At 40.3% G+C, this 27,966-nt stretch overlaps 2 protein-coding genes across 5 annotated transcripts in view; both read right to left on the bottom strand.

Annotated features, from left to right (window-relative positions):
• Positions 1–15,301, bottom strand: part of bsnb (bassoon (presynaptic cytomatrix protein) b) — a 72,250-nt gene extending 56,949 nt beyond the window's left edge. For all 3 annotated transcript variants that reach the window (XM_037101767.1, XM_037101768.1, XM_037101769.1), the window contains exons 1-2: positions 14,838–15,301; positions 6,432–6,822 (exon numbers count right to left, since the gene is read on the bottom strand). In XM_037101767.1, coding sequence (XP_036957662.1) covers positions 6,432–6,822; positions 14,838–15,016 — 570 coding nt within the window. In that variant the 5' untranslated portion in view covers positions 15,017–15,301. The remainder of the gene's footprint in view (positions 1–6,431; positions 6,823–14,837) is intronic.
• Positions 15,302–17,819: 2,518 nt separating this feature from the next.
• On the bottom strand, positions 17,820–27,760 carry bap1 (BRCA1 associated protein-1 (ubiquitin carboxy-terminal hydrolase)). 2 transcript variants are annotated; one of them, XM_037102214.1, is made up of 17 exons: positions 27,560–27,760; positions 27,228–27,257; positions 27,034–27,088; positions 26,702–26,834; positions 25,502–25,621; positions 25,322–25,383; positions 25,015–25,157; positions 23,731–23,809; positions 23,505–23,628; positions 22,895–23,036; positions 22,602–22,786; positions 21,238–21,371; positions 20,658–21,121; positions 19,780–20,003; positions 19,483–19,575; positions 19,325–19,397; positions 17,820–18,797 (listed from the first exon to the last, which is right to left on the bottom strand). In XM_037102214.1, the coding sequence occupies exons 1-17, from the start codon at positions 27,594–27,596 to the stop codon at positions 18,664–18,666; spliced, it is 2,232 nt and encodes a 743-aa protein (XP_036958109.1). In that variant the 5' UTR covers positions 27,597–27,760; the 3' UTR covers positions 17,820–18,663. The 2 variants fall into 2 exon arrangements, with proteins under 2 accessions (XP_036958109.1, XP_036958110.1); XM_037102215.1 differs by having other exon boundaries at positions 19,780–20,000.
• Positions 27,761–27,966: the final 206 nt, after the last annotated feature.

Genomic DNA, 27,966 nt, shown 5'->3' with positions numbered 1-27,966 from the left:
TATTAGTCTAGTCTGTCTGACTCATTGATCCTCTATCTGACTGAGGTCTGTGCACGTTCAAATTTATGGCCCCGATCATGGCTCTGAAACATCAGCACTCTAACTGTGCTGATTATTGATGCATCCATGCTGCTGTCGGTGGTGCTGAAGTAGCAGACAGATTTGCGAGTGTGTCTTTTTCACTCAGTCCCGCCCTTCTGTCAGTTTTGTCCTGGATCTACAATATTCTAAACAATATTCTATAAATATGCAATGCTATACTAAATTGTAGCCTACTTACTTTGTACAGTAGTGTCACCTTCATGATCAAAGTGTCAAGTAGCAACGTGTAGTTGAGGAAGAACAAGAGGCTCGTAGAGACACATTGCTGCCTGTAGCGTTCCTATATTTCTACAGTCATTTAGGAGTGGCTAAAGACACACCCCCAGTTCAAGCCACCTCTGTAACAACTTGTCAAACAGTGTAATTACAGATGTACTCTTTATTATTGGGTTAGGATTAGGCTAAATCACCAAGTGCACCAGACAAATCTAAGACGAATATTTACTCTGCTTTTACTCTGTTTTGGTCTCCATCAACTCGTGAATTTTATTAGCAATGCTCCAATATGTTCACCAACTAGTCTGTCTGCTGATTTGTTGCTGGGCAGTTAGAGTACAGTAGGTTTATCTGAGGTCTTATGTTAGGTTGTAAATTGGGGGACTGAACGAAATCATTCAACTTCTGGGTAATTAAACCAAAACAAGGAATAAAAAGATGCTAAAATAGCCTGTAGAGCCAGGGGTGCAGCAAGAAATTTCTTATAAGGGCAGAAGTGGACCACAGAAAATGTCTGAATGTAAAATATAAGATACAAGTATAGCACTCGCTACTGAGAGTACTAGTGAGCGAGGTGGCCAGCGTATATATATATATCAATAGATGGCACATTTTTTGGATAGTCTGCTGAATTTTTCTAGAGCAAGTGTCAACTGAGGCAACCTTCTTGAAATATTTCGATGGGGGTCGAGGAGATTAATAGAGTGCCTCTGCAGAGTCTTCTGTGTGGGCGCATTTGTTAAAACTATTTCTCAGCTTGTGGGATTGTTGGTTAAAAGAGACAAAGACACTTCCAAGGCGCTCTTCAAACAAATGCATTAAAAAGTCATCGTTTCATGACTTAGACAAAGAAGAAGAATTACATCTCCAGAGTGTTTTGGTAACGCTGATGCCTTCACCGTCGAGACGCACACGTAACTGCATACAGAAAAGGCTTCATTTTCAAAAGTGCCCCAGAATAATCTTTTTTTATTCATTTCTGTATATTGTATTTTTGCAGTGTAGCACTTGGAGCTGTAGCGTTGCATGACATGAACACTCTGAGTATTATGGTTAATTTATGATGATGCTTTTCTCTCCCCTCCTGTCTCCCCCTGCTGACACACGGCTCTCTCTCTCTCTCTCTCTCTTTTTTCAGCTGTGGCTTCTCAGGACCAGGCCATCGTTGCAGACAGAAGGAGGGTAGGATCTATAAATAGAAATTGGACCAATTATAAAGCAGATGTTCTCCTGTATGATGGTGGGAGAGCACTGTTGGGTGGGGGGGGGGTGTTGTCTGTGGTACTTTCACTATCTCTCACTAGCTCCTGTTCTCTGTTTTTTTGTCACCGTCCACGAGTTTGTCTACGACTGTCTCATTTCTCTTTCTCTGTCTGCTGTTCTCATTCCCTCTTACATCACAACCAACACCTTCATTATCACTACTTTTTCTGAAACACCAAACAATGTTTTTTTTTCACCCTCCTGTTATCTACATCACAACACGATCACATGCACACACCTACATACAAGCTCACGATTGCTTGCACGTTCTCAGCCAACGTTTCTAAATAAACTGTGCCGTCTTGGCTTGATTGACAGCCCTGTAACAATCTGTGGCACACAACATCCATTTGTTGCTAGCTGTTTACATCTCTCTAAATTGTGTTCCTATCACCAGGTTGTTTAACACATCTCCGACTTGTATTTCAACAATTGCTATGGTTCCTCAAACAATCTTCCATGAGCAGAGATTGTCTTTGTGAGAAATTCATCTGATAATGCGGCTTCTCGCAAAGGAAAACTGCTCTAATTTATACTTTTGATTCCGGGCTGGAAATACCATTTGGGACTTTGTGGTGAATAAGCATAATCTAAAAGATCCAAATATGGAATCGCCCTCGGTAATCAACACTTTAATCAGCACTGCCATCTCTCTGTAATTTGGGGGAAATCCTCTCCAATAACAGATTTTGCTCATATTATCCCTGTAATCTGGGACAGTTCAATCAGTGTCTGTAAAATCTTTGTAAACAGAAACTCATCTCTCACAAAGCAGGACGTGAACCCAAACTGAACTTGTGTTGTTATAGAGAGAAAATCCCAGAACTGCAATATATTAGTTACTGATCTTAACAGAACGTGCAAGAAGTAATTTTTTTATCAAAACAAATGAAAACAAGAACATAATAATAAAGATATCTGCTCCTGCTTAATACAACTGTTCAGTGCCATTTATCCATCTAGACCAGGGGTTACAACATTTTTGAGACTAGGAGCAATGTCAAGAAGAGAGTAATATGGAGGGGTCTTGTTCAATAAAATATTTCAGATGGATGGTGTTGTGATGGTGGATGAAAAAAAGTTTAAAATACTAAAAGTGAGTCGCCAAATATACTGCAGTTCCGCCCAAGTACAGTATATGTGCGGGAAATACTCTACAACTACATTAGGAGACAACCTAGGTTTAAGATGCCCTCTGGCCTACGTATATGCTCACTGATGGCGACCAGGCACCCACATGCATTGTGGTGGCGACTTCTGATTGAGACTCTTCTGGCATGAGTTGCTGAGTTAAGAAAATATTTGCTGTGGAGTTGTCTGTCTAATGATATTATATAGAAACTTGGCTTGCAGTGTTCAAAGCACCAAAAAAATACATTTGAAAATGCGACAGCAATGTCTCTTACAAGAAATCATGACCCAGTTACTCATTTCCTTTTTGCCAAAAGACACCTGCCAGCTGTATCACAACATAGAAAGAGGCATACATCTTCTTATGTTGAAGAGGCTAGATAACTAAGCTAACTAAGTTAGCTAACATCATAGCTTAGCAGGGGAGGACCACAACAATGTTTACCTCCCATGCTGTCATGAGCATGAGAATGTCATACATGGGTTAGCGCTTTGAGCACCACAAGTGACATCTACTTCCATTATATTGGAGAGAAGACAGGACACTCTGATATCTCTAAAACTCTTCAACTCGCATCAAAACAATCTAGATGGATCAATGGCATGACAGGTAGGAGGAAAAAAGTGTGTTATTTAGATTTTGGTGCAAACTGTCCCTTTAAAAGGATATTTGTTAGCATGTCTACCCCTTCCTCTGGGTCTGTCCTCACCATCACTGCAAACAGAATTCCTGCCATCTCAACGTTATCATCACCTTGATCGGCGACAACATGGCCATCACAAATTCCACTGATGAGCGATAAGGCTGTTTTAGATCTTCTGCAGCCAGGCAAAGGCCCAATCCATGCTAAGTAGGTTAGGGGGGTAAATCTTCAGGTCTCCAGAGGCTGAGCGCTTTCCCTCTCCCTGTCAGCATCTGACAAGCTCACCAAGGCTGAGCTGAAAAATACCCATAACATCCACCTCCGCAGTTCTCTTTACTGCCATGCTCTCCTTCACTTGCTGCCACTATCTATTCTTTACTGTCTGTCTCCACTTTGCTCCACGCATTTCTTTCTATCCCTTCCATCTCCCACGACTTCCTCCTTCCAACTTCTGCAGAATCTCCCCTCTTTCACTTACACAAATATGCACTCATGCAAGTAAAACATTTACATGCATATATCTATAGTTCACGAACCAAACATTTTACTGCCTAAATCCTAGCATTTATTCGGCCTATAGTTGCTCTGATAGCCTGTAGGCTGGCGTAACTGACAGTGCATCTTGGCTGCAATTTGCAACATGACTCAGTGAAGTTGATGTGAAACTTTGTGACAGATGACACAGCCACACTTGACTCACAGTAACAGCGAAGCATAGCCTAATTCAAATTAGGCAAGTGATTTATTTTAGGATGAAGGCAATAGGCTTTCTTGGCTACCTGTTAACAGAAATCACTGTTTAGATGCATATTAACAATTGTGAATGATGGGGTGATGTGTTGTACTGTGTTCAGTGGTGTTATAAAAGGCTTTGTTTGGGAGAGGCTCTGGGCGTGATGTGGATGCTCACTAGAGCCTGTCAAGAAGGCTGGATGTAGCTGTGTTCAAGTGTTATGTTCTTTGTAACATCAGCTATGGAAGAGCACAGCACTTGCTCAAGATAAAGGCCTGAGATCCATTACAGTTAACAGGAAGTGACGAATATGTTACTGAGCACTTCAGCTTAGAATTATGTGATAACCCAGGTCTTTGGTAATGAAAGGTCATGAGCCTACCAGATCATTAAACACTTCATCAATCAAGGCGAACAGTGGCTAGAAGTAGGCCGTTAACAGCTCTCGACCAGCATGCCGCTAATTCACATCCTCACTCATTTTCACTCAGCCTGTGAGCCATTCACGGCCAACTCGATAACAATAGTCATCACAGACATTACTCACAAATGTCAGTGAGAATAAATTACCACAGGACGAATTAAATCAAAATGTGGCGTCTGCATCACCAATAACGTACACTTGCTGTAAGAGACAAGAGCGAGCATATATGACTTATACACTGATGGCACTTTTACACATGATGCCCCCTCCCTCACCACCACCCACTATGGATGTGAAGGATGGGTACAAGTGTTGTATAGTTGGGATGAAAACAAATACATATCCTTAAGAATTATGGCCCCATCTGTACCAGGGCAGGGCCCACAGCCATGCCTGCCATGCCCCTGCAGTTTGGCCTTTTGCCCCTCAGAAATTACAGGCCCTGCAGCTACAATGGCCTTGATGCCCTGCCCACACTGCCCCCATGTTAGTTCGCCATTTTCTCCTCTGATTCTTTCCTGTCAATACGGTATTTAGACATCAGTGACTTGTGCTGAGATTTTGATTTCTTACTGTGCAAAATCAAGTGAAATCCTGCGCACATAACTAGCATCTGGTTTGAATTTCAGCCAAGTATGAATGCCGATAGTTTGACGCAAATCTAGCAACAGTCAGTCAGGAGGCTTCATCAAACTCAACCTGTGGCTGCAAAGCTGGGGAGAACCTGCGACTGAGGGAACTTTTGAGAAGAGCTGGCCGACAGAGCAGCTAAGGTTAGAAAGTCTGATAAGCCTTAGTGCTCTCAAAAAGAATTAATGCAACTAAAGACCAAGTGGCCTCACCCCTAAAATGATGAAATTCAATTCTCCCACTGTACCAAACAGCCATTATACAAAATATGACTCTTACACAGACAGCTGACAAATTAAAGGATAAGCCAACACACAAGTGTCTTCAGAAGATACTGGGCCACCACCAACCAGAACAGTTAAAATCCTCCTTGGTACTGATTCCCCAAGTCTCTCTCTCTCTCCCTGAAGTATTGAAAACCATTCTTCCAAAAGCTATTCCCTTATTTGCTGTTTTGATGACTGTGGTGGAGAGCACTGTCAAACATGCCTGTCGAAAATCTACCATATGTGTTAAACTGAGATGAGATCTGATGACCGCTTAAGGCCATATCATCTGATTCATTTCATAGTCATCAAAACATTCAGTGAGCCGTTTTATCCTGTGGGTGGTGGCATTGTCATCCTGGAAGAGGCCCCTCCCATCCAGATTGAAATGTTACATCACAGGAATAAGGTGATCATCAGAGCAACTTTGTTTCACGCTTTCCTTCAAGGGGAGTAAGTGGACCCTAACCACGTCAGCAAAATGCACACAATAGCATAACGGAGCCACAGTTGTTATGTTTCTCCACTCATTTATTCAGCTTTTTCCTTTAAATCATCACCCTCTCTCCACAAGACCTGAGGAGCCCTGGATGTGTTTTTTCTTAGCCTGATCACAGTTACATGAATGTCTGTGGACATGGTTATAACATTTTTAGATTTTGTTGCATGTTTCATTTAGAAACCCTGGACGTCACAAGGCCACCTCATTCCTTCTTTTCTCTTCAGCCTTCTGCCAGTCTATAATACTGTATGCCTGAATTCGTCCTGAATCTGTTTGTGCAGTCGATTGCACAAAAGCCCCCCGCCCCCCATTTTCTCAGTGTTTTAGATGTTTTTGTTTTCCATGTGAATGCACCGCGACAGATGCTGACTGTGTTTGTAAGTGACAGCAGTGACTTCACATGCACACCATTCTCTACTATGTTTACATGTTGGGTCAGTCATCAGGTAAACGACCATACACATTTCCCTATAATGAATAAAAAGAGGTATAGTCCATTTAGATAAGCAGCACAGCCTACCTCTGTGAGGTGAGGGTTGGGGTTGAAGCCACACTGGTTGCACACCATGCAGTGGCACTGTGTGCAGGTGTTGAAGCTCGGCTTGTCATCCCCGGTGCCCATCAGGTCGGTGGTTTTGCAGACGGGGCACAACTTGCTGCTGGGCATGGGGGCAATTTGTGGCACAGAGTAAGGGGAGGTGGGGACACTGCCTCGGTCAGGGGACACGGAGGGGGACCTCCCAGTCCTGCTGCTACCCACATCCACCTGCAGACTCTTCCTGGCCACATGACCCTGGCCCTGTTCTCCTTGAGGTGCGCCGTGCTGAGGGGTGTCGTGGGAGGCCAACCTGTCCCCCGTCCCATGACCACTCTGGACTCCCGCCTTAGGTCCCGGATCTGACAGAGGCGGTCTAGTAAAGATGATAAAATGAAGACAGAAATGGATATTAGACCTAGGTTCTGATTTAGGAGCAGAAAACACTGCTCCTTAGGTGCCTGAAAAGCCTCATCAGTTGTCCTTCTTCTGATTCTATGACTGTATGAATGAATGTACAGTATGTTTTATTTTCTCTACGTGAACATTTTACTGTCTTGACACATATTTACGATTTGGTCATTTCTTTTTTCCAGTCTTATTTTTCACAGTGGTCCGTCACTGCTCAAACTGTTTGTGTGTGACAACTTTTGAATCTGACTCACTCTTTCTTTTCAAATACACCTTGTGGAAACTCACCGCACCGTCTAATTTAATCACAGACACGCACACACATTTCACTGACGTCATGGCAAAATTTCCATTCTTTCCTCATTGATTCAATCACATCTATAATTCAGATATTCATATAAAAACAGAAACTCACCTTTCTTGGGGGTAGAGATATTATATTGCATTGATTAATGTGAGATTAAATTGTGTGTGATTAGAGGCGAATGGTAAGGAGAAGATGGAGTTAGTCCTCGAAAGAAAGGCAAATAAAGGCACAGGAACATTTCCTTTTTGTTATTATAGCAACCTTGTTTGTAGCCCTCATAACATTTTAGCACTGCTCTGTAAATACATCCAGCTTGTGTATTTGATTCCAAGTACAGAGTTTTTCTATGAGCTGCACTTAATGATCTCAGTAGGTTTTTATACCTGTAATCTTGACTTAATTTCAGTTTCAAGGAGCAGCACTATATTTTGTAACTCTTCAACTGTGAGATGCACTAGGTCCACATGGCAGTAAAAGGTTTTATTGTTGTTCATACTATGATATCAGACTACTCAAAACGTTGGCCAACAGAGAGGCATATGTTGAATATTTTATATTGCCTCTCAGTTTCTGTGAAGTGCTCCTTGTGGCTTGTTTTCACTCTTTGAAGCTCTTCTGTTCTGGACTGTGTAATGTGTTTTGGGGTGGAACAAAGGTAGTGTATCAGACAACAATATTGTAAACTTTTGGTTCTCTTGCTCATCCTGGCCCTTTGGGCATTCATGCCAATAGTTAAGTAGGAAGTGAGGATTTCCACTGTCATAAAAACTTAGACCTTGTTTTGTTATGCACGTCATCTTCAAAGTCAACCTCAACAGCAGCTCTGCACCCAGGCTGTGAGAACTGTCTAAATAAAGGGATGAATAAAGGAATTAAAATAGAGCATGTCAGCAATTTTGAGTCACAGCTGATGGCGTGAGTCACTGCACAACTCGAACCTTGTTCCACTCTCCACAGGAGTCCTGTGTTCACCGCAGTGAGCCCATCAGGATACATCTACACACTGAACCCATTACTATACTGTTCTGACAGTGAGTTGGACCACTCCTCCCACTCTGTTTCAGGCGAAACTCGACATTCGATTATATTTCTAAAGCTACAGATAGTCAGCAGCTGAAGTTTAAATCTACCCGGTGTCCTCACAAGATAGAAGGTAGTTTAAGTTAATAATAATCACTTGAACGGCAAAGACACCAAGTGGAGTCTCTTATGACTTATGCAAAGCCTCAGGCGTGGCTCAATGATACTTTGAGTTTGAACTGGGAGACATCATTTCAAGATTTTTTTTAAGATATTCTCATCCATCAGCAGATGGGAACCCAATGAGAACAACTTGTGGCTTTGTATCTAAAGTGCTGCAAATTGCTTGCTTTATCACAAAGTGGATAGTGAAGGGTTTGTAAGCTGCCAGTCTTTTGTAGTGGGAGCTCCCTGTGAAACTTCCTTGGTGTGGGGAAGCAGGAAGAGAGTTACATTCTTTACACAGCTTCGATAATACATCTGACCATATCCTAATGTCATTTAAAGGAATAGTTCAACATTCTGGAAAATATGTTTAACTGGTCCCGCAGGGACTTAGATGAGAAGATCAAAATCACTTTCACTGCTATACAGTAAATATGAAGGTTTAGCCATCAGCTGGTTAGTTTAGCTTGGTACAAAGACTCACAGACTAGAAAAAGAGGGAACAGCTAGTTTGACTGTTACACAACTTGATGTTTTCATACTTCAGCTTTTGTATCCATTAAACAACTGTAATTTAAAGGAACAGTTCACCTGAAAATTAAAATGTAGTCATTATCTACTCATCCCCATGCCAATAAAAAGATGGGTAAATAAAGGTTTCATCTTCATACAACTCTGCATCTGCATTGGGGCGAGAAGATGACAAGTGAATGATCATTTTAGCTAAGCTAAGCTAAGTGGCTGCTGGTCCAACCATGAGTGTGGTATCAGCTTCTTATCTAAAGTAGCTCTTAGCAAGAAAGCGTGTGTCAACCTGTTTCTCTGACAAATAGTGTACATAGCACACAGTGCACATCAGGTTTTGAATAGACTTTATCGACATCATCAGACAAGACAAATAAAACCTAACAAGTCACAAGAAGCCAAAACAACACTTCTAGTTGGTAGAATGTGTTCAACCAGAATAAATGTGCAGGTTTGTACATTTAAAGACAATCTATCACACAAATGGATATAATAAATAGTTGGTTATTTAAAAAAAAACAACCTCTGGTTTAATTAAACAACAACAAGAACAAATGATTTCTTCTTTCGCAAAATGCCCAACATTTAATGGGCAACTAATGTGTGCAACCATCAGAGCACAATTTTGATTAAAATGTTACGTTCAAATCCATTTTCACTTTGAGCACAGCCTGAGGACAGCATTCCTTCAACATCAAATCAGAGATCAGTTCAGTAACATCTTCACACCCAAGTGTGCCTATTTCGCTACTATGCCCCAGCAGTGTTACATCAACACCACGCTGTACCTGACAATACCAATCCTGAGAGCATAAATCGAAGTATTGGCTGGCACAAAGTATCAAGCCAATACATTACTTTGAAAGGGTTTAGTGTACAATAAAAATCATTGCAAGGGTACAATTTATACTTTACAAATAAATAATGTACAAATCTATTATCCTTTTTAAAAAAAGTTGCCACACATTGACATCTGATTTGTCAAATATGTCCTCTGGACCAGGGCAACTGATCAGATAGCCGGGTACTTGTTTTTTTAGCCTGTATCACTATCCCCATAATGGAGATTCTATATGTTTCTCATTGATTTATTCCTCTGTGCACTGGAAATGAAACTGGGAAGCTGGAGCTTCAGAGTGAAACCAATCGTGTGCTGTCCATTAAGTAATATTTAAAGGTCAAGACAGACAAGAAGCAGATGCATCAAACTTGAGTGTATGTACAGACGTGTTGTTTGCTTGTCACAGAGAAATTCATGTTAAAGCCATCAAGTCAACAGTGAAATGTCTGCTCACTGACATTGGACTAGCACTGCTGTTTTCACAAGGGAGTAAAATGGAAAAAAGTCATGTTTTTTTCCACTGAGGGGAAATATTTTCTACCTAATAATTACTCAGTGGAGTTGAGCAGTTTGATTTGGTCGTGCTGTGTAAGGTAGACACCTTACACCTTGATTGTTTTGCTGTGTTGAAGGGCTTTTATAAGCTCTTATTTAGCTGAAGATTAAGGTGGAACAAAAGGTACTTAACACACATTCAAGCGATCTTTGTCAAAAGAAGTGCATGCTCTTTAAAAAGAATTAGCTTTTGGTTGCTGTTGTAAGGCATCAGAAAATCAAAGTAGAAAATAGGGTTGTAGCGATATATACTGGTTTCTAGATGTACTGTGGTATGAAAACAGTTATCATACCATTTACATTTGTTTATCTATCATTAGTGTTTTAAAAAACATATATAAGATATTTCATATCTGTCATATTTTAGCAAATTCTAATAGAGTGTTTGTTCAACCAAAACAAAAACCTTTGTTTTTTAAGGCTTATTCTAACAAAACTATCATATTATTGCCGTGCAGTGCCCTGTATCATGATACCGGGGAGGTAGTTAACCATGAAAATCTTATTTCCATTGCAGTCCTACCAGCAAACTACAACTTAATCACGTTACTGGTGCTACAGCACTTCTTATTTCCATTATTTGCAAAGATTTTATCCTTCTGAATCAGACAAGGTTGGCAAACCCTCAAACAGATGAGCAGCTGAGACATGGATGAGAGAGAGCTTACTGTAGAGATAATATACTCCCATCATGTTGGAGCCGTCGTGCTGAAACTTTAAGTCTCCCACCTGGCGTCACGTGAAGCAGACTACATCACAATCGCAACAAGGGGCCCTTGAACAATGATCCCAAAGACAGTACACAGACTGTGTGTTAAAGCTACCTTTTGTTTTATGGTGATTGTTCAAGCGTCATACAGGTGAGCGGCAGTGTGCACCATAGGCTTGGCTTGTGTCTGACATTCAGACATATATATATATTTATAGGAATCTCTAAGACTAATATATATATATATATATATATATATATATATATATATATATATATATATATATATATATATATATATATATATATATATATATATATATATATATATATATGTATATGTACATTTGCAGCTGTTCTGAAAGTATTTTCCAAATCTAAACAAACATGTTGTCCTTACTGCATAACAGTTTCCACAAGTTGTGCCTCTTTTTCCAAATCACAACAAATATGGCAGCCAGAATGACATACGTCTTTGTTTAGTTTGAACAATATGAACCAGTTTTGGACTTATAATCAGTTATATTTCTGTGTTGATGTTTCTTACCAATATTCTCTGTATTCTGTAGTTAAAAACACCTACATGATTATTGTAATAATCAAAAAATTAACTCTATGTACAAGAACGAACAGTCAACTTTTAAGAGTATATACAAAGCGAACTAACGAAGTCATGGATGAAAAAGCACTGAGATTACTATACATGGCACCGGAAGCAATAGCATGTGGATTTTGTGGGGCAGATATAAACATCACACTACATTGTGCAAGAATTGTATTGTATTGTATTGTATTATATTTTACAAAACAATGCAATAAAATCTGTTTTCAAAAGAGAGCCGGACGTATATCATTCTTGGCTACCTAAACAATGAGTCACAACTTCAGAAACAGGTCCAGAATGCTTTTCATCACACAATGGGTAACAGATTTCCGTCATCCACATGGTTAAAAGAGTCTAAAGGATTGATGGAAATACATTAAGAACAGCTGTCGGCATTTCTAAACAACCTTCTGAGTTTTTCAAAGATTGTATGGTGTGTACATTCCTGATTATCTGAAGCTCAGCTCAGTGTGACTCAAATGTAATGGTAATACATGAGAGGCACAGACTGTGGTTGGGTGCACCAGTGTGCCTGCTTCACACTACACCAACCACTGTGTCTGTTCTGCCAAAATACACATGGAAGCTGAGCCTCAGTCATTGAGTCACAGTGTATTTGAGATGGACCGTCTACAGTCTGAGGGGGTGCAACACACTGAGCGTGCGAGCGTGTTGCACCGGTTCAGTTGGCCTAACCACCTACGTATAATGTACAAACACATATTGTTTCCTTTCTTGTGTTCGCTAAATCATCTTTCACAAGCTTTGTTATTCCTTCTATTGGACATCTGAGCAACGCTACATTCCCAGTTTCTGACAATCCATTTTCTGTATCCCACAGTTGCATCATAAATAATAAGAACTGCTTTTGCATTATTTGTTTGAGTTGTGATAACCATTTGCTGTGTTGGCTACATGGTGAGCAGTGCTTTCATTGCTGAGGGTAAATTAATTATGAGGGCATACTGTTTTGTACACTGTGGCTTATAGAACACAACTGCATCCATTATAATTTTCAGGGTTTTTTGACAAACTGCAACATTGTTTTGGGTTTCTAATGGCTTTGTGACTGATATTGACGGACCCTGCTTAATGATTTACACTGTCTGAAAAGAGCCAACATGAATGGCATGTGTATGACAAACTGGATCCATTAGCTCTCAGTACTTTAAAACGTTATGACACCACATGATGAAGCATTTCTTATTTCTAATAAATCTGGTCGTTAAATCAGGATGACTGTGCATTTGGTCCAGTCTCTTATGATTAGAGTCCAGTCTATTATGATTAGAGAAGAAGCTGGCATTGAGGTGCTTTGTGTAGGGTGACTCCCATAAATTGACATATAAATATATGGGCTCGGATTTATTTCTTTGACTGCGATGAATAAAATATAAAACGTACTGAGCAAAAAAATGCCTATAGACATCTGAATATGGCTATATATAACATATTATGTCCCCATTCATATTAATAGGCAAACTCGAGAAATGCTGCTCATTTTAATTAAGATGAAAGTCTTTTATCTACAGCTCCGGCCCATCCACCTTCTCATTGTTTCTTACGCTCTCACGAGTTCTTTGTGGATGAGTGTTTAAAGCCACGAAAGACGTACAGCCTCGATCTTAAGGAAAAAAATACATTTTAAGATAATACTCTCTCTTTCTCTCTCGTTCCATCCCTCTCCGAGCACTCGCCATCACCTTATGAGACACGCCAGGGTGGATACCAGAGAGAAATCAAGCTATAAAAAAATCATGAGGTTACATGGGAGCTATGAGCCTTTAAACCTGCCCCGCAGTGAACATACAGGATGAACACGGAGTGCTTTTTCCAAACAGGAACACAGACGGGCCTAAACATCACTAAAGGGGTACGATTTTTTTCTAGTTACAGCACGGAAAACACGTCTGCCATCATACCTCACAATCACTTTGCGTTATGACACAAATCGAGCAGTAAGTCAATGACAAAAAGCCTTGCGCCTTGAACGAAGGTTTGCAGCGTGAAAAAATCCATACATCTTTTCTAGATGGCGGGCTGAAATGCAAGTGGCGAGAGAGAGAGACAGAGAGAGTGTGTGTGTGTGTGTGTGTGTGTGTGTGTGTGTGTGTGTGTGTGTGTGTGTGTGTGTGTGTGTGTGTGTGTGTGTAAAGATGCTGAGGCGAATCCAAGATGCAGCTGTGGCTCCTCTCCTGTGCATATTCAGGTCTACAACTGTTGAACGGTGTAATTAAGGCAATATCAGATCATGTTGGAAGGGTAAACCCTCCCACACACCCACACAGTAAATAGAGACCTACAGGCTACATGTGATTAAACACTAATCATTTTGGAAAAAGGCTGATATTTTAACAGCCTATGGTGCCTTGTTGTGGTGGATCTCATATGCACCTGCCAAAATAACGGTAATATTATCATGTGAGGCCGTTAATGTGTCTGGGCTCAGTGTCTGAACAGCAAAAAATGAATTATTTTGTATTTTTTTTCCTCAGTGCAGTTGACAGCAGTGAAAAACAATTTTAACCCTGGCTGCATATTGATTTGGATTGAGATCTGATAAGTGAGACAGGTACTCAAGACACCTCATGGTGGTGAGCACTGTCATCCTACACATGACACAGACGCCTCTTCATCATCAGGAGGAAGGCGATTTCTCGGAATGACTTTGTGCTTGCTGGCATGTTTCAGGAAATCAGGCTGTAATGGACCCGACCGACTGACTGACTGACTGACTGACTGACTGACTGACTGACTGAGCCCCTTCAACACAAATATCACAAGCTTTGATATCTGTGATGATCCATTCCTTAAATATTCAGAGAATATGTGAGAATACAAAAAATGTCGCTCATTCATTCATGAGACTTGGCTCCTGCCGCCTCGGGACAGACACCGTGAAAAGCGGGCGTAGAAATGCCAACTAAAGATACATTTTACGTATTACTGATTGTGCACCGAGAGCCTTGCGTGTTCAATTTTTCGACCCAAATTGACGGTACAGGCGACCGGGCGGTGCTGCCAACGAGCAGAAACGGGTCTCGCAAGAGGGGTGGTGAATTGTGTTGACAAGGATATTGAAATAAATAATTAAGCACCCATTCAAGTCTATCTCCACGCAGTCGGTTGAGCCTTATATCTACGCTCCACACCGTACAGATGTACCGTACGCTACACGCCGGACCACCGCCGTGTAGCCTCCCCGGTTTCCCCCCCACACTTTAGCGGAGACGCGTCCTAGCTATCGCGGCTACCTGTTAATCCCCGGCCCGGGTGCAGCCCCACTTCCTCCGGCTGGCGCTCCATTGCTGGGCTTGATGAGCTGTCCAGAGTCCGGTGGTGCTGAAATGGAAGCCGGAGCCCCTGCAGCAGGGACGGCGGGGCCGGGTTGTCCCGCCTGTCCCTCCCCTTCCATGCTGGCCTCGTTCCCCATCGCCTCGGGATAGGTCTCGACGGACAGAAACGATGTTGTAGATGGTTCTACAGCTGTGGTAAGAACTCAAATGAAACTCAGCGCTGCTCCCCTTCCGCCATCATCACCTACAATTCAGCATCCCGCACGGAGCACGCGCGCTGACGGAGAGGGCGAGGGGAGCGCGCTGACGCAATGGGTGGGAACTGTGTGTCTCGTACGTGCGCGCTCACGAGGCTCGGTTATCTCAAGTCACCACGTAAATACCTCTGAGTCCTGTGCGCCACATGACTGGAGACCAATGGGACCTCCCTCACTCAGCCTGTCCCTCATAAAACATTTGTTTTTTTTTTAAAACATGAATTATGTATTGTCATTGGCTGCGTGTTTAAAAAGAAACAACCATTCATCACATTTGTCTATATTTTAGATCTTAATTCCTGTTAGGGGTCCATGATATTAAACCATTTGGCTGTATTGATCACTGAATCATAAAATTAACTGAAGCTGAAACTTTTATTCAGGTAAGTGCTTAGTCAACCAAAAGACAGCATAAGGTTTAATAACCAATCAGGCTCATTGTATAAATATTTTTAATATTTCTTATTGATTGATTGATTGATTTGTTTGTTTGATTGTTTGTTTGTTCGTTTCCTGATTCTGAAACATACCTATTTTAATCTAATTACATTTGGGTTGTGGGGGAAGAAATTATCTATCTATCTATCTATCTATCTATCTATCTATCTATCTATCTATCTATCTATCTATCTATCTATCTATCTATCTATCTATCTATCTATCTATCTATCTATCTATCTATCTAATAAGGTACCAATACAAACTCAGAAATATTTTTTTTTTCCATAACTGAATAAACAAGCTGTTCTTAGAGGAAAATAAGGTCCCAGAATGTCTGAAGCTAGAAACGTGGCAGGGTCTGCCAAATATAAACAAAGTAAAACAGTATGAAATTTTGTTGTTCTTTAAGGTCAGTTTGTTGTATCACCCACAGTCCCTCTTACCCACTGAGTGACAACACTGGAGGCAATTTGTCAGATTACATTTAGCTTCCTCTGGAGGAAAAGGCTTTATTCTACTTTTTTTCATACATGCAGTGGTACTCCAAGACCTGTAGTCTTGACTTACCCTTTAATGAAACAACACTAAACGCATTTATCTGATTCACAGAAAATGTGTCATAAGGCTTTAGTCTAAATAAATGCAATTAAATAAATTAAAAGATTTTCTTCTTCATTTAATCAGACAGTCAAGATAAGCCTTTTGGATATGTATCAGCTTTGACTGTGTTGATTATTTAATACAAAAAATTCCCTGCAGCTGAAACCATTACTCAATTAACTGATGAGTCAACCAGCAGACAATTATTCAGCTATTTTTGATAATTGATTGGGCTAATGGTTTAAGTCTTATGTGCAAAAGGGCCGAATATGGTTTGCTTCCTGATTTTGTAATGGTAACATTGGCTGGTCTTTTCATTATACATTTTTTAATTAATCCATTTTGACCCTTAACCTGACAAAATAAGCAATTTGGATATGTCAGCTAGGTGCTTTAGCAAATTGTTTTCTGACATACTATAGACCAAGTTAATCAACAAATCCAGAAAAGTAGAAGTGGATGACTTCATAATGAAAGTAACTTTAAGTTTAGGCGCCCCATGTACAGAGGCAGTGTCCTTACCGCGGCAACCCTTTGTTTGATTCCAACCTGTCACCCTTTGCTGCTATCATCCTCTTCTCTCTCTCTCTCTCTCTCTCAGTCACCCACATTTCCTGTCACTCCTCACCTGTCTTATCTAAAAAGGCCATGAAAAGTAGACCTAAACCTATTCCTCTCAGAGGTGTGATTGACAATGCTTATGCATTCATCTAAATATGATATGAAAAAATGCAAATAAAACATTATTGGACAAGCGACAGTGTCAGCAGTGGAATTATGCGAAGGCTACGGTATGTTTGCAAATATGCTATTAGGCAGTATAATGAGGCCAGCTGCAGCTATTGGTCTGTATCTCTAAACCAAATTACAGGCGAACAGTGGTGACATAACACTACAGCGTGGCTTATTCAACTCAAACATCTGCTCCACTGAAGATATGTGGTGGAGGAGTATTTCTTTTTTAGTTCCCTCTCCCACATAGGCTACTGTGTGTTCTTCGCTGCTCTGCCAGAGACAGTGTCATTATTATAAGATTATAATACCAGTGCTCCAACATGTCCAAAGGTAAAGACTGACACTGGGCAAATAGCATCAAAATGTCATGTTGACAGGGATTCATTTTACTTAAGCTCAGAGTATCTAGTAATAAATAGTTATATACTATACTAACAAAAAAAAAACCTAACAAAAAAACCCCATAAAACTTAATGAATGTAAAAAACATTTTTGGATTAAACTGTGGCTGTGCATTATTCTATTAGAACTGAAATATAACAAAGAACTGTTGGAGATGAAAACTGGAAACTACACAAGGAATACTACATGTTCATCTGGATACACGTGTATATCACCGCCCAGCCGCCATGCCACATGAAATCCATTTTAACTGTGAATGGTCCTCCTTAAGGTGTAGTAAAAGAGACGGTCCCCTTCATCTCTGAATGACTGCCCTCCCTAGTGTACGCCGACTGTCACTACAATAAAACTCTCGATGTGAGACACCAAAGAAATCAAACCTCATAAGAACCATCGTAAACCTGTTTCAATCAATTCATTAACTGCCATCATGAAACACTGTAATGCTAACCTCTCTTCACATGAATAAGATACCATAAAAGAAATCTGGATATGAGCTAGCAAGATATTTTCAGGAATTTTATTGTAGTATGAACTGGCAAGCACAAAGAACAACTGAACTCAGTGTACAGGTCAGCCATTTAACAGATACATATGTACAAAACACACAGCCCAATTTATATTTACTCACTTCGAGATCCATTTCAGGTACAAAAATAACACAAAAGCTTGTTTTCCCATTTGCAGGACTTCAAGAAAACATACAGTACATACACAGCGAAAGGCCCTTAGTTGAAAAGACATTCCAATGAAAAGACAAAAAAAAATGCATTTTGACTTCTTCTTGAGTTTCAAAGAATGTGATTAAAAGATGCTTTTTATGTTATGTAGTGAGACTGAAATGCTTTGGATGAGTAAAATACATGAACCTTTATTGTCAAAACATTCAATACTTTATTGGCACCATAAAAACATGAGTGAAGGTTGAGGCTATACTGATTTGTTACCAAACTGTATATTTAGTGACACACTAAACTGTACTGACCACAAGACTGTAGAGAGGATCTTCAATAAGAATGAATACTGTGTGAGATGAGAAGCATTCAGTTGCATCACTGGGGTCATGCCTTTTTTCATATTTACAATTCGATGATAATAATGGCGCGAGAAAGAAGAACATTTACATTGAGACTAAAACGGTGGTACATACAGTATATACATAAATGATAAAATAACTAACCAAACACGTAGTTGATTTCATGAAGAAGAAGACGAGGCTCTGGCTAAAATACAACACTAAACTGCCTTTAGGAGAAAAGTTTCAGAAGTGCATCCATTTCTTTTTCTCCGTGGTGATTGCTCGGTGCTCACGGGAGTAAGTTACTCACAGGAGTTGTGATTGTTTGTGATTACTGGCGCTTGGCTTTGTAAGGTCGGGAGCGTTTCCTCCGGTCGGGCTTTCTCTGTTTGTGCAGGCGGCCGATGCTCACTCCCTGCCGACGGCGCACAGAAATGTTTTGCTCCACGAGGCTGGCCAGCATTCCTGCAGAAGAAACCCAGTTGAATGAAGGAAAAGAACAACAAAATGACAGCTTTGTTAAGCATGTAATACGTTTTTTTAACATATATGGTGGTTAAAATGTTCTCATGTTTTAGTCCATCTTCTTTTTGATCATAGTTATCAAATAAACAGTAGAGTAAAAAGTGCCTCCAAAATTTTGTGTAAGTGAAGTTCAAGCGCCTCAAAATTGTATATAAGTGCAGTTCTTGTGTAAGTTGTATTTAGTTACATTCCAACACTGGTTATTTTCAGTTTTGAAACTAAGATCTTATTTCAACTGCAGATGTATATTGGTATATTGGTAATAACGGTTATCAGTCTCTTTGATTGTTCTCAACGGTTAACAGCTTAACGCATTTCTACAGTTTACTCATTATCTTGGTATAAACTGTGAAAAATGAGGACACTAATAATGATTCAACAGAGATAAACCAGGAATTTAACTGGGCTTCACTTGACATTTGGTTTTGATGGAACGGTTCAGGGTAAAAACAATAGTGCAGATTTACCTTCTTGGGCCAGCATCGATATGAAGGTGCAGATGAACTCGTCGTAATTATGGGTCCTCCTCTGATCATCAATCTGATCAATTGAAAACAAAAGACTTTTATTAAAAGACAATCTCTTACCAGATATATTGGATTGGTTCCAAGTTAACAAAACCTACTTTGTATTTCTTTCTCTTCTCTACTTCCTCCTTTAGATACACCTCATAGTTGGCAATGTCCGCCTCAACACACTTGAGCAGTGCCAGCAGCTCCTTCAAGAAAGAGAATAGGATTAAACAATGTGTGTGTGTGTCTGTTTATTATATATTTTTTGTGTACAGCTTTAGAACCAGTTCCCTAATTGGCAGTACAAGCGGGAAAAAATGTGAGCGTACTGTGTTGTGTTGGCAGGCTGAAAAGCAAAGCAAGGTTCATACTACAGTGCATTAAAACATGAGGGACATTCTCAGACTTACTTTGGGAGAGTATTTATCCCCAGGGGCCTTGCTGTCTGCAGCCGTTTCCATAGCGTTGGGCGTTTCCTTTCTCACCTCTGCTCCATCTTTGCTCTCCTCCTCTTTCACCTCCGCAGATGGTCCCTCGTCTGCCTTGTTCACTCCTTCCTTCTCTCCCGCCTTCTCTTTGTCTTTTGTCTTCTCTGGAGTGCAAGGCTGCTTTGTGCCATCAGCAGCCGCATCTACTGCACAGGCAACAGATAAAATATCAGTCCATTGAAAGTAGCAGGACAATAGATTACTCAAAGTAGCAGGGTTTGGTGGCTTTTAAAGCACTTTTTACAGCATCTAAACCAAAATGTTATCAACACATGAATGCAGATGCACAAAATAAAGGTTACAAAATTCCTTCATACCAACAGCAATCCGTGTACATTGTCATTTTGTTTAGTATATTAACTGTTCACATTAAAAAAAAGGTTCAATGTGTAAGAATTGCCATGCTGCCAAATTCATACAAATACATGGCAGCATATCATCAGAGGAACAGCTAACTGCTGCTAACTGCAGATGAGCTAGTAAGCTCAGTTTGCCATGCAGCTAGTGGTTTGGACTGGGAGCTTGGAGCAGTCAAAATATAGGATAAATATAGACTTTCACATAACCTTAAAAAAAACAACTGTTAAATTGAAGCATTTTCCAGACTTTCAGCACCCTATAGTAGTGCATGTTATTCTCATTAAGCTCACCCCACACTGTTTACTTCTAACATCTCCACTGATTAATATGCTCTGACTATGCTCTAAACATTAAGTGACACTGAAGTGCTTGCTTCAGCAGAGTCTTTCAAACCATCCTTGTAAATAACATGGACGACAGCAACGATCTCTTCTGCTCACCAGATTGAGGGAGAGCAAAGATGACTCCGTCCTCCTGCAGGTGTAACAAGGCTATGCTGACAGAGGGACCCAGTTCTCTTACAGCACGGTTGTGTCTGGAGTCTAGCCTCAGCATCTCATCTTCTCCGAACAGTACACGAGACAGATGGGATGCAACTGGACTGGACGGGCGCGTGGCAGCCTGCGAGCGCGCTGGTGAGCGCAGTGGCGAGTTGAAGGCGCTGCCAATCTCAGAGGCTGTGTCGGTGCTTTCATTGCTGGGTGTTGGGGAAGGCTGTGAAGCAGATGTGATGCAGATGCCCCCGGTGCGCCCTTCTGTGCGCACAGAAAGGGGTGTGTTCAGGGCATCTTTTCTTTGGGCCTCTTTCTTTAGTTTCTCAGCCAACACAGAGAGGGCAATCTGGCTCTCCATTCCTGTCGTTGCCCGCCCTGTTCGTGAGCGCAGACTTGCCTTCCGTCTAAACCTAAATGAGGCAAAATCCAAAGCATGACCAACTGAAAACACTTCTTGAAACAGCTTTAGCCTCATAGACAGAAACATAAAAAGAAATAATGCTTCCATGCACATTTCAATGCTAACCTGCTAGGTGTGCCAGTTGAACCAGTTACTTCCTCCTCCTCATCCTCGTAGTCATCTTCATCATCCGAGTATGGGTGCTGGGGAGGCCCTGCTATTCGAGAGCGACCGACTCCAGCAGCAAGATCCTCCTCCTCCTGTAAATCAGAGAATCTTTATAAACCTCCAGAGAATTGTTAACACGATCTTACAGGCTTGATCTTATTGAAAGATCAATTAGGGCTGCCTCAACAACAGCAAGTACCAGTACAGTGGTTTATTTTTTCTGAATAATGCCACCTGACTAAATACACCCACGGTCAGATCTGAGACAGACTGAGATCAATGTGTGATCTGTCCAGCAGCAAGAAGACTAGCACAGCAGTGTTTTCATATAACTCAATGTAACACCTGACTGTGTTCTAGCAAATGGGTCAGGTTGGATGTAGGGTGTCATAAAGGGCTATATAAATAAAACTGAAGTGTTTTGAGAAGACTGGATGGATCAAGTTTATTTCCACAGAAACAAAAACAGCATGATCACTAATAAAAACTGGAAAACTGACCCAAATATAAACTAAAACACCCATCAATCTTAACCAGTACCTTGTAATAGGGCTGCACAACTAATCAAAATATAAGAGAAATCACAATATAGGCAATTGCAATTTAAAACATCAATACAATGTGTGACAAAGCAGCATTATAATGAAGTACTGTATTGCTGCAGAGACGTCCTGGCCTACAAATCTTGTGCTCCAGATGTAAGTGAAAATGAAACTTGTAAGGCAAAACAAATCATTCCCCCTTATCGGAAATCATATTGGAATTGTAATAACCACAATATGTTAGCCATACTGTGCAGGCCTGGCTTGTAACTACACAATATAGGCTTGTAAAGCCTGCTATTCATCAAGTAATCTAATGTGGGGGGTTGGTATGTTGAGTTGTATTGCTGAAAACAAAATCTAATTAAAAAAGGAAATTGAATAATGTATTTTGTAAATGCTATAGAGGCCAATGTCACATAAATTAAAAAGGACAACTAAAGCAGAAGTAAATGAGTGAAATCAGTGGAAAACAAATTGGCAATTATTTTGACTAAATCATTTTAGAGCAAAAACTGCAAATGTGAAGATTTGCTGCTTTGCTGCACTTGATAAAAACTATTATAGTTAATAATAAACTGTGCCTGTTGGTTATCTGGAGCAAAGGATTAATAGAGAACATAACTGGCAGAATAATTGATAAACACAGCTCTTATCATACAAAACAACTGAAATTGGTGAGGAGAGTTCTGAACATGCACACACACACACGCACGCAAACGCACACAAACTCACACTCACTTTCTGACCCATGACCTTTACACCTGACTTCTCCTCTACCTGCATTGGAGACTTGGCATAATTGTGGTTGTCCAGGAAAGCTGGCAGGCGTTGAACGATGGGGTTGGGACTGGTGACTTGCTGCAGGCCTCCTCCTGTGGGGGCAGGTGGTTTGCCCATGACCTTAGAGTTTCTGGAGTGGCTCGTGGCATCTTTAGACTGAGCTCCTGACTCATCCACTGAATCTAAAATGACAGTCAGGTGTGTTTCAGTTAAAGGATTTTGACAAGCCCCAACACACTTCACAAGATATGTGCCAACAAAAACTGGGCAAACAGGGCTGACAGATGTACCTGAAGCAGCCTGGTCAGTCCCATGGGATGTAACCGGCTCAGAATCTGCCTCTTTCTTGATCGCCGAGGTGCTATCGTCAGGAGAGGAAGAGTCTTTCTCCTTCTTGTCATGGACAATTTCAGGCTGAGTGAGGCGGATCATCTGAAGACGAGATACAAAACATTTTCCACGTGACTAAAAAAACAGAACACTCCTCGTCTCACTGCCGCTTGTAAGAATACAAAAGGCCCCCTGAAGAGTGAGCGCTTGGTTTGACCACTCTGGGCTACTGTAGAAACACAGCGGTCTAACATGGCGACTTTCTGAAAGAGGAGGATCATTTGAAGTCCAAGAAAACACAACCATTTATTTCTGTGATTATAGACTAATTAAAACAGTATCATGAATATTAGATTGCATTTCTGCCAATAGATCCTATATCCTTCAAAATGGACCTTCAAGATGTCAACAAATGATTTTCAGACAATGTATGAGACAAGCCCAAAGTATATGAAGAAAGTCCATTTTGAAGCTTCTCACAGCTACAGCCACAGAAAAACCTGACCTGACTCTGTAACTAAAGGAGCAGTGGTGTTATAATATGCCTGTAATGAAACTTCAGTTACTGACCTTTTGTAGACCCTCCAGAACAGTCTGTCGATTCCTCTTTAGAATTTCCAGTTTAGACTCATATTTCATCCTGCGGTCAGGCACCACTGCCATCAGGTTGAAGCGAATGTCATGGTACGGCTCACTGAAAAAGAGCAGAGTAGATGCATGCGAATGAAGCCTTGAGGGTGTGTATGTGTGTAGAAGGTGAACCATTACAGCTCGAGCTGACTGGCTCAGGACTTACCCGGCAGTGGCCAATCCAATCCTCTCCATGATAACACGCCGAGCTTTATCGGTCCATTCCTCTTCTTCTCCCCAAGGCCCTAAAATAGAGTGAAATATTATACTTCATTCAAGTAGCAATACATATATACTTACATACATACATGCCTACATATATAGGTTCAACAACTGACATAATTAAAGGGTAACTCCACCAATTTGCCACATTAAAGTGTGCTTGCAGGTCTCAAGGAGTACAAGTGCATATGTGAATAAAGTATTATAAAGCTTTCTGTGGCTTCAGAGGCTGCATGTAATCTGATAAATTACCTCCAGTGATGCCACTCACTTGCTATGTTGCGTTGTGGGTAATGTAAGCACCAGATTCTGAAAAGCACCTCACTGGTCAAGCATTGCACTTCTCTTACACTGTTCCACTCATGATGGATAGTATATAACAGTCCATTCAGCAGAACTAGAGATATCACCTCTTTTATTCCACGCATCGTTCCTCCTTTTTGAAACCTGCTGCCTACATTACCCACAATGCAACTTAGCCACTGAGTGACATCACTTGAGACCATTTATCAGATTGTATGCAGCTTCCTCCGGAGCCACAAAAGACTTTACACAGCTTTTTTTTCACATTTGCAGTAGTACTCCCCAATACTTGTAGTCTTGAGTTACCCTTTAATGAAACAACACTCAATGCATTTATCTAATTCACAGCAAATATGGCTTTATAAGTCTGTAGTTTAAATAAATGCAATTAAATAAATGAAAAGATTGTCTTGTTAATTTAATCAGACAATGTCAGCATATTGATGGATCTGTCAGCAACACACCTTAATAGGTGAAATTGGTTGAGTTAATTGTTTAAGCTGAAGAACACTAATACATATATATAATTCATGGCAAATGTGTCATAAGGTTATAAATGCTCTTACATACATTTTAAAAGATTTTGTCATTCATGTCAGGAAGAGCACTCCATTGTTTTGGGACTTTTGGAGCAGAAGGCCTGTTCCCTTTTGGTTTCAATCAATGACGAAAGAGGCAACACCTGATCTTAGGCTAAAGAATGATTTGAAAGTCGCTGAAAATAATAATAATTTCAAATTCTCTAAAAGGTGAAGAAATCAGAATAATGGTTCTAAACAATGTATCAGTGTCACTGAAAACCCATCTTTTCCATATGTGTACACTTTAAAATGACTTTGTTTTAGTAGTTTAAAGGCAGCCAAAGTGCTACTAATCAGTGTGACAAGAGCAGCTCTGTGTATTTCTATGTCAGTGTCAGTCATACCGTGGTCAATGGGGTACGCCTTGAGCCCGTCGAGCTCAAAGAGGCGGTCTTTGATGGGCACGTAGCTAACAAAGTGGAAGGCTTCCATGGTCCGCACTGCACTGATCCCGTTCTGTTTCTCTGGCAGGTGCCTGGGCTCCGGTCTCCATAGAAACACAGAAAGAGAGCCTCAGAAACTGATGAAGGCACGGAGCCTGACATCTCCCACAGTACAGCAGACAAATCACAGAGGATTTTTCCCGTCTCACAGAATCAGAGACACCCAAACATTTTAAAAAAGGAACCGCTCACTGTGACTGTAACCCACCTGGCATGGCTGTTATGTGCTCTAGCAAGCTCTGGGGCATTTCCTATTGCGTAACCTTTACTCTGAAAATGCATACAAATCAAAGTTAAACATGAGAGTGGGTGAGGAAATTGGAGTGGTGAATATCTGAGACCAAGAAGGTGGCTGTAGACACACAGGTGAGTATAAGAAATGTCTTACCTCTGGACTGAAGCCTTTTGTGAAAGCCTTCATGCGACTAAGGGTGGTGCCGAGCTCCACACCACTGCAGTTCAGAAGCACACTCAACAAAGCGTGGGTGGCACATGAGTTTGGTATCAGCTAGATTTTAAAAAATGACAGCATGAACAAAAGTCCAGGTTAGAATACAACTAAGTATTGTTCTATGAGCATTATTGCAAGATGAATAAAAAGATAAGGATTTTGAAGGGTTGTGAGCAGTAAAACATCTCTAAATTTATGAGAAATGGCAAATGCTTCCTTTGTTTTTAGGCACTTGTCGGATCAAACTCTGCATTTTTTTTTAATTTGTGCTATGGTGACTTTATGTCCCTTACTAATTTCTGAATATACTGATGTGTTTTTATCTATGTTTTTATTTATAACTTCATTTTACCAGGACCATCTCTTCAGATTGGGACACGTCTATTTTTAAAAGCGTGCTGAAATTAGTTGATAAGCAGTGGTTCACTGAAAATAAATATTCAAATGACTACTCTTCTAGTCAGCTTTATTTCAGGTATTAATTTATACACATTGGCTGGAATTGGCTCCTAAATGAAGGGATGTATGCGTGCACACATTTTATATTTTTTTCATGTTAAAATGCTGTTTAGACTGCCATGATTTGCTGGCATTTCATACAATATAAAGATTCCAAAGATTTTTGGAATTAATAAGTGTATACTTCCTACCTTTCAACCATGTAAACCTTTTTGTTTTTGAGGATTCCTTTAAAACATTTGTTATATAGGTTCACTGTTCTTTTAGTTTTTGTTGTACATAACATTTTTTTAAAGCTTCAATTAGATTTATTTTTTTTTATTTCTACATGTTTGAAATTTATCAACTAATCCACAAAAATGTTTTTAAAGGCTAGAAACTCTTATGAATGACTTTGAGGCCTAATAAGTTATAAAAACTATTTATTATCAATTTGGCTAACTGAATGATTAAACAATGACTCCAAACTAAAACCACTGTTCTCCAACATAATTGTTAAATTTAGCCCCGATTTACAGTGTATTAGTGAATGAAATATGCTCAGGAGCATCCTGGATCTAAAACACAACAGCTCATAAGAGAGCTACTATAAATTTTATGACAGATCACTAATGAAGGTTTAATGTCACAGCAATAACTACTAAAACTGCCAACATCTATGATCACATGAACACTTACCTGATGAGCAAAGAACATATCATTTACAATTTCCTCATCAATGACGGAGGTCTCATCCACCAAAGTGTTAACTTTCCTCCTGGATCGACGCTCCTCGATCCACTTGAACAGGAAGATGAAGCCATAGACGGGACTGAAAAATAATACTAATGATTTTCACGTGTTTTTGGTACAGTCCAACAAGTGGCAAGAAAAAAAACGTTCTTTGGTTTAAGACATGAGCTCGGACGTCATTACTCAGCAGACCTACCAGGTAGTTCCAGCCTTGGTTTACTTGCATTCATTGCTTACCAAACAGACTTGGATCAACCTGACTGGTTACAACATCATACCTTTGACACTTGCTTTGAAGGTCATAGATTTCCTCCACTTGGACGCCTTTGACACCTACAGAGTAGACACACACACAAGGAAACACTTTAACTGCTTCATCAGCCCCATTAGACTCATACTTGGAGTTGTATGTACTGGTAATTCACAATAAGACAATGTGAGAAGTTTTAGCCACTGCTTTTGAGATACTCACCAAAATCTTCCACTAGCAAAGTGAACAATCCTGAAATAAAAAAAAAAACAATTAGTTAAGGGTTCAAAAACTCACTAAAATACAAATAAAAGACCAGTAACGTTACATTAGGTTTTCTGATAACGTTAGTCCTCCTCATATTTCGCACTTTGGTTGCTCGCTCCATCAACTTCACGACACAAAAGCGTTAAACATTTAACCATGTTTCACTCTTGCAATAAACTTGCTCTATAAGTCTGGTAAGTCGAGCAGCTAAGGGGAGCTGGACTGCCCATCTAGCTTTATGTGGAAGCTAACGTTAGTTAGCTGTGTTGCCTATTAAAATCTGTTACCTGGATCACTCTCGAGCTCCAGCCAGCCTTTGTTCATTTTCGCATTTGTGCACAGCTGACTAATATCTAAGATGTTTTCCAGTCCATGTCCAAACGAGGGGTAAGAATATTTAACGGCAACGGTGTATCCATTCACGAAGAAAAACTGGAGAGCTCAAGATAAACACAATAGACAGAATTAGCCGCCTACAAAACACGTCATCAAGAACCGACGGTTGGTCGAGAAAAACAGTCCTACCTCCTACTTCCTGTTGTCGGAACTAAGCGCAAAACAAGCAAAGAATGAATAAACAAATACAAATCAGTCGAGCAAACAATTTCTATTTCATATGTTAAGTATATATTTAATTAAACGAATCGAACATCTATGTTAAACAATACCCAAACATTTATAAATAGCGAGGGTT

Source organism: Acanthopagrus latus, chromosome 6, assembly GCF_904848185.1.
Source record: "Acanthopagrus latus isolate v.2019 chromosome 6, fAcaLat1.1, whole genome shotgun sequence".
NCBI classification, from domain to species: Eukaryota; Metazoa; Chordata; class Actinopteri; order Spariformes; family Sparidae; genus Acanthopagrus; species Acanthopagrus latus.
The sequence above is the reverse complement of the archived record's forward strand: the minus strand, read 5'-3'. Positions and strand labels throughout refer to the sequence as shown.

Coding starts and splice junctions, on each gene's coding strand:
- bap1 (XM_037102214.1), bottom strand. CDS start 27,596: ATGAACAAAGGCTGGCTGGAGCTCGAGAGTGATCCAG. Junction 21,122..21,237: donor TCAACTGGCACACCTAGCAG/GTTAGCATTGAA, acceptor TGCCTCATTTAG/GTTTAGACGGAAGGCAAGTC. Junction 19,576..19,779: donor GGGATAAATACTCTCCCAAA/GTAAGTCTGAGA, acceptor TCTTTCTTGAAG/GAGCTGCTGGCACTGCTCAA.